Below are 2269 nucleotides of genomic sequence, written 5' to 3'. Positions count from 1 at the left end.
TGCTATAGTCAAAATAGACCAGACAACTTCTGGAAAATCAAGTCTGACCTTGAAAGATGGAAGGCGGAGAGGAAGAGAACAGTACTACTCTTAATTAAACAGTGAAATTCTACAGCAACTTGAAAAAAAAAAAAAAAACTTCTATCAGCTACAGAGAACTGGTGTTGTGGGTTTTACAGTAGAAGTGAACTGCACCTTTGGAATGATAACACTGAGCTGTCGTAGCTCTACATATTGTCACAGTGCATTGAATATCAGTCCCAAAAGAAAAGATGAAGCAATTTCTTGGGGGGGGGGGGGGGGGGGGGGGGGGTGTTAAGATGCTCAGACCCCTTCCAGATATCTTTGTTAGGGCCCAACCATGCATCATACCGTTGTATTGCACAGAACATAATGACAACCTTTTAAAAATGTACCCCAAAATAAACACAAAAGGAAACAAAGAATCATCTTTAAAACAATAACACTAATAATCTCACTACGAAACCATTTCTCTCGCTGGCTGCATAATGACCTTATTTTGCAAAAACAATCCATTGTTGGTACACACAACGTTTCTTTATTATTCTTATATTTTTTTTGTATATTACAACCGGCTAAAAACATGCACCCAACTGCCCTCTGGGAAATGCAGTTCGAACAGAGTCTCCGGCGCATCATGGTGTCCATTTGTTCCAGTCAAAAGGGCAGAGTTCAGTGACTGTATGATTCAAAAGTGCTTTATGCGGTTCAGTAGGCCTTCTTTCTTCTGGAACTTATGACAGCGTTTATTAGCATGTATCATCTGGGAAAGAAAACACACGTTCAGCATCAAATACACTGACATGACGACATGGACGTGTCCCGTGCTTACGTACCGATTCATTCCATCATCTAGTCTGGATGTATTTCCCCATTACCATCAACTAGACAGGATAACCATTCTAACAACGTCTGAGTGAGGATGGAATGGTTTTAACACTTTACATATTACACATGCTTATCTAATACCTGGCTACAGGGGCGGCAGGTAGCCTAGTGATTAGAGCGTTGGGCCAGATCGAATCCCCGAGCTGGACAGGGTAAAAATCTGTCATTCTGCCCCTGAACAAGGCAGTTTCCCCGGTTGGTCGTCATTGTAAATAAGAATTTGTTCTTAACTGATTTGCAGAGTTGCATAAAATAGGAGGACGTAACCCCAACTACTCACCGTGATACCACCATTTTGTTTTCTTTGGGTTTTTGTTACATGTTCTTACGTAAAAGGAGTTATCGGGAGGCCGTCTCTGCAGAGAAACAGAGAGAGGCAACTATCACCATCAGACAAGCGCTGGTATACACACCGCATGTAGAAGCAACATCAATCAGAGTCGGGTCAATTAGAACTGATCTGGGGTTAGTTCTGCATTTCCCTCACAAATGGTTAAGGTTAGGATTGGCGAAAGGGGAAGCTGATCCTAGATCTGTACCTAGATGAAATGTAGGATTATTTTCAGACAGTGAGTTCAGACAGTGAACAGCGGCTGTGATGCCTGTTTAGAGACAGCAGGGGGCTCTAGTGAGTTCAGACAGTGAACAGCAGCTGTGGTAGCAGCTGGTAGTTTACATTTACATTTAAGTCATTTAGCAGACGCTCTTATCCAGAGCGACTTACAAATTGGTGCATTCACCTTATGACATCCGTAGTTCTCTATATTCAGCTAGTAATGGTAGTTCTCTCTCTATATTCAGCTAGTAATGGTAGTTCTCTCTCTATATTCAGCTAGTAATGGTAGTTCTCTCTCTATATTCAGCTAGTAATGGTAGTTCTCTCTCTATTCAGCTAGTAATGGTAGTTCTCTCTCTATTCAGCTAGTAATGGTAGTTCTCTCTCTATATTCAGCTAGTAATGGTAGTTCTCTCTCTATATTCAGCTAGTAATGGTAGTTCTCTCTCTATATTCAGCTAGTAATGGTAGTTCTCTCTCTATTCAGCTAGTAATGGTAGTTCTCTCTCTATATTCAGCTAGTAATGGTAGTTCTCTCTCTATATTCAGCTAGTAATGGTAGTTCTCTCTCTATTCAGCTAGTAATGGTAGTTCTCTCTCTATATTCAGCTAGTAATGGTAGTTCTCTCTCTATATTCAGCTAGTAATGGTAGTTCTCTCTCTATATTCAGCTAGTAATGGTAGTTCTCTCTCTATATTCAGCTAGTAATGGTAGTTCTCTCTCTATATTCAGCTAGTAATGGTAGTTCTCTCTCTATATTCAGCTAGTAATGGTAGTTCTCTCTCTAATTCAGCTAGTAATGG

The 2269-nt window shown here is 40.6% G+C and overlaps 1 protein-coding gene across 1 annotated transcript in view; it reads right to left on the bottom strand.

The window, feature by feature from the left end:
• Positions 1–300: 300 nt before the first annotated feature.
• LOC129858936 (probable ubiquitin-conjugating enzyme E2 W-B) overlaps positions 301–2269 on the bottom strand; it is a 44136-nt gene continuing 42167 nt past the window's right edge. Inside the window, exons 5-6 of the mRNA XM_055928180.1 lie at positions 1190–1265; positions 301–784 (exon numbers count right to left, since the gene is read on the bottom strand). Coding sequence (XP_055784155.1) covers positions 771–784; positions 1190–1265 — 90 coding nt within the window. The 3' untranslated portion in view covers positions 301–770. The remainder of the gene's footprint in view (positions 785–1189; positions 1266–2269) is intronic.

Source organism: Salvelinus fontinalis, chromosome 7, assembly GCF_029448725.1.
Source record: "Salvelinus fontinalis isolate EN_2023a chromosome 7, ASM2944872v1, whole genome shotgun sequence".
Classification (NCBI taxonomy): domain Eukaryota; kingdom Metazoa; phylum Chordata; class Actinopteri; order Salmoniformes; family Salmonidae; genus Salvelinus; species Salvelinus fontinalis.
This window is presented reverse-complemented; position numbering and strand designations above follow the sequence as displayed.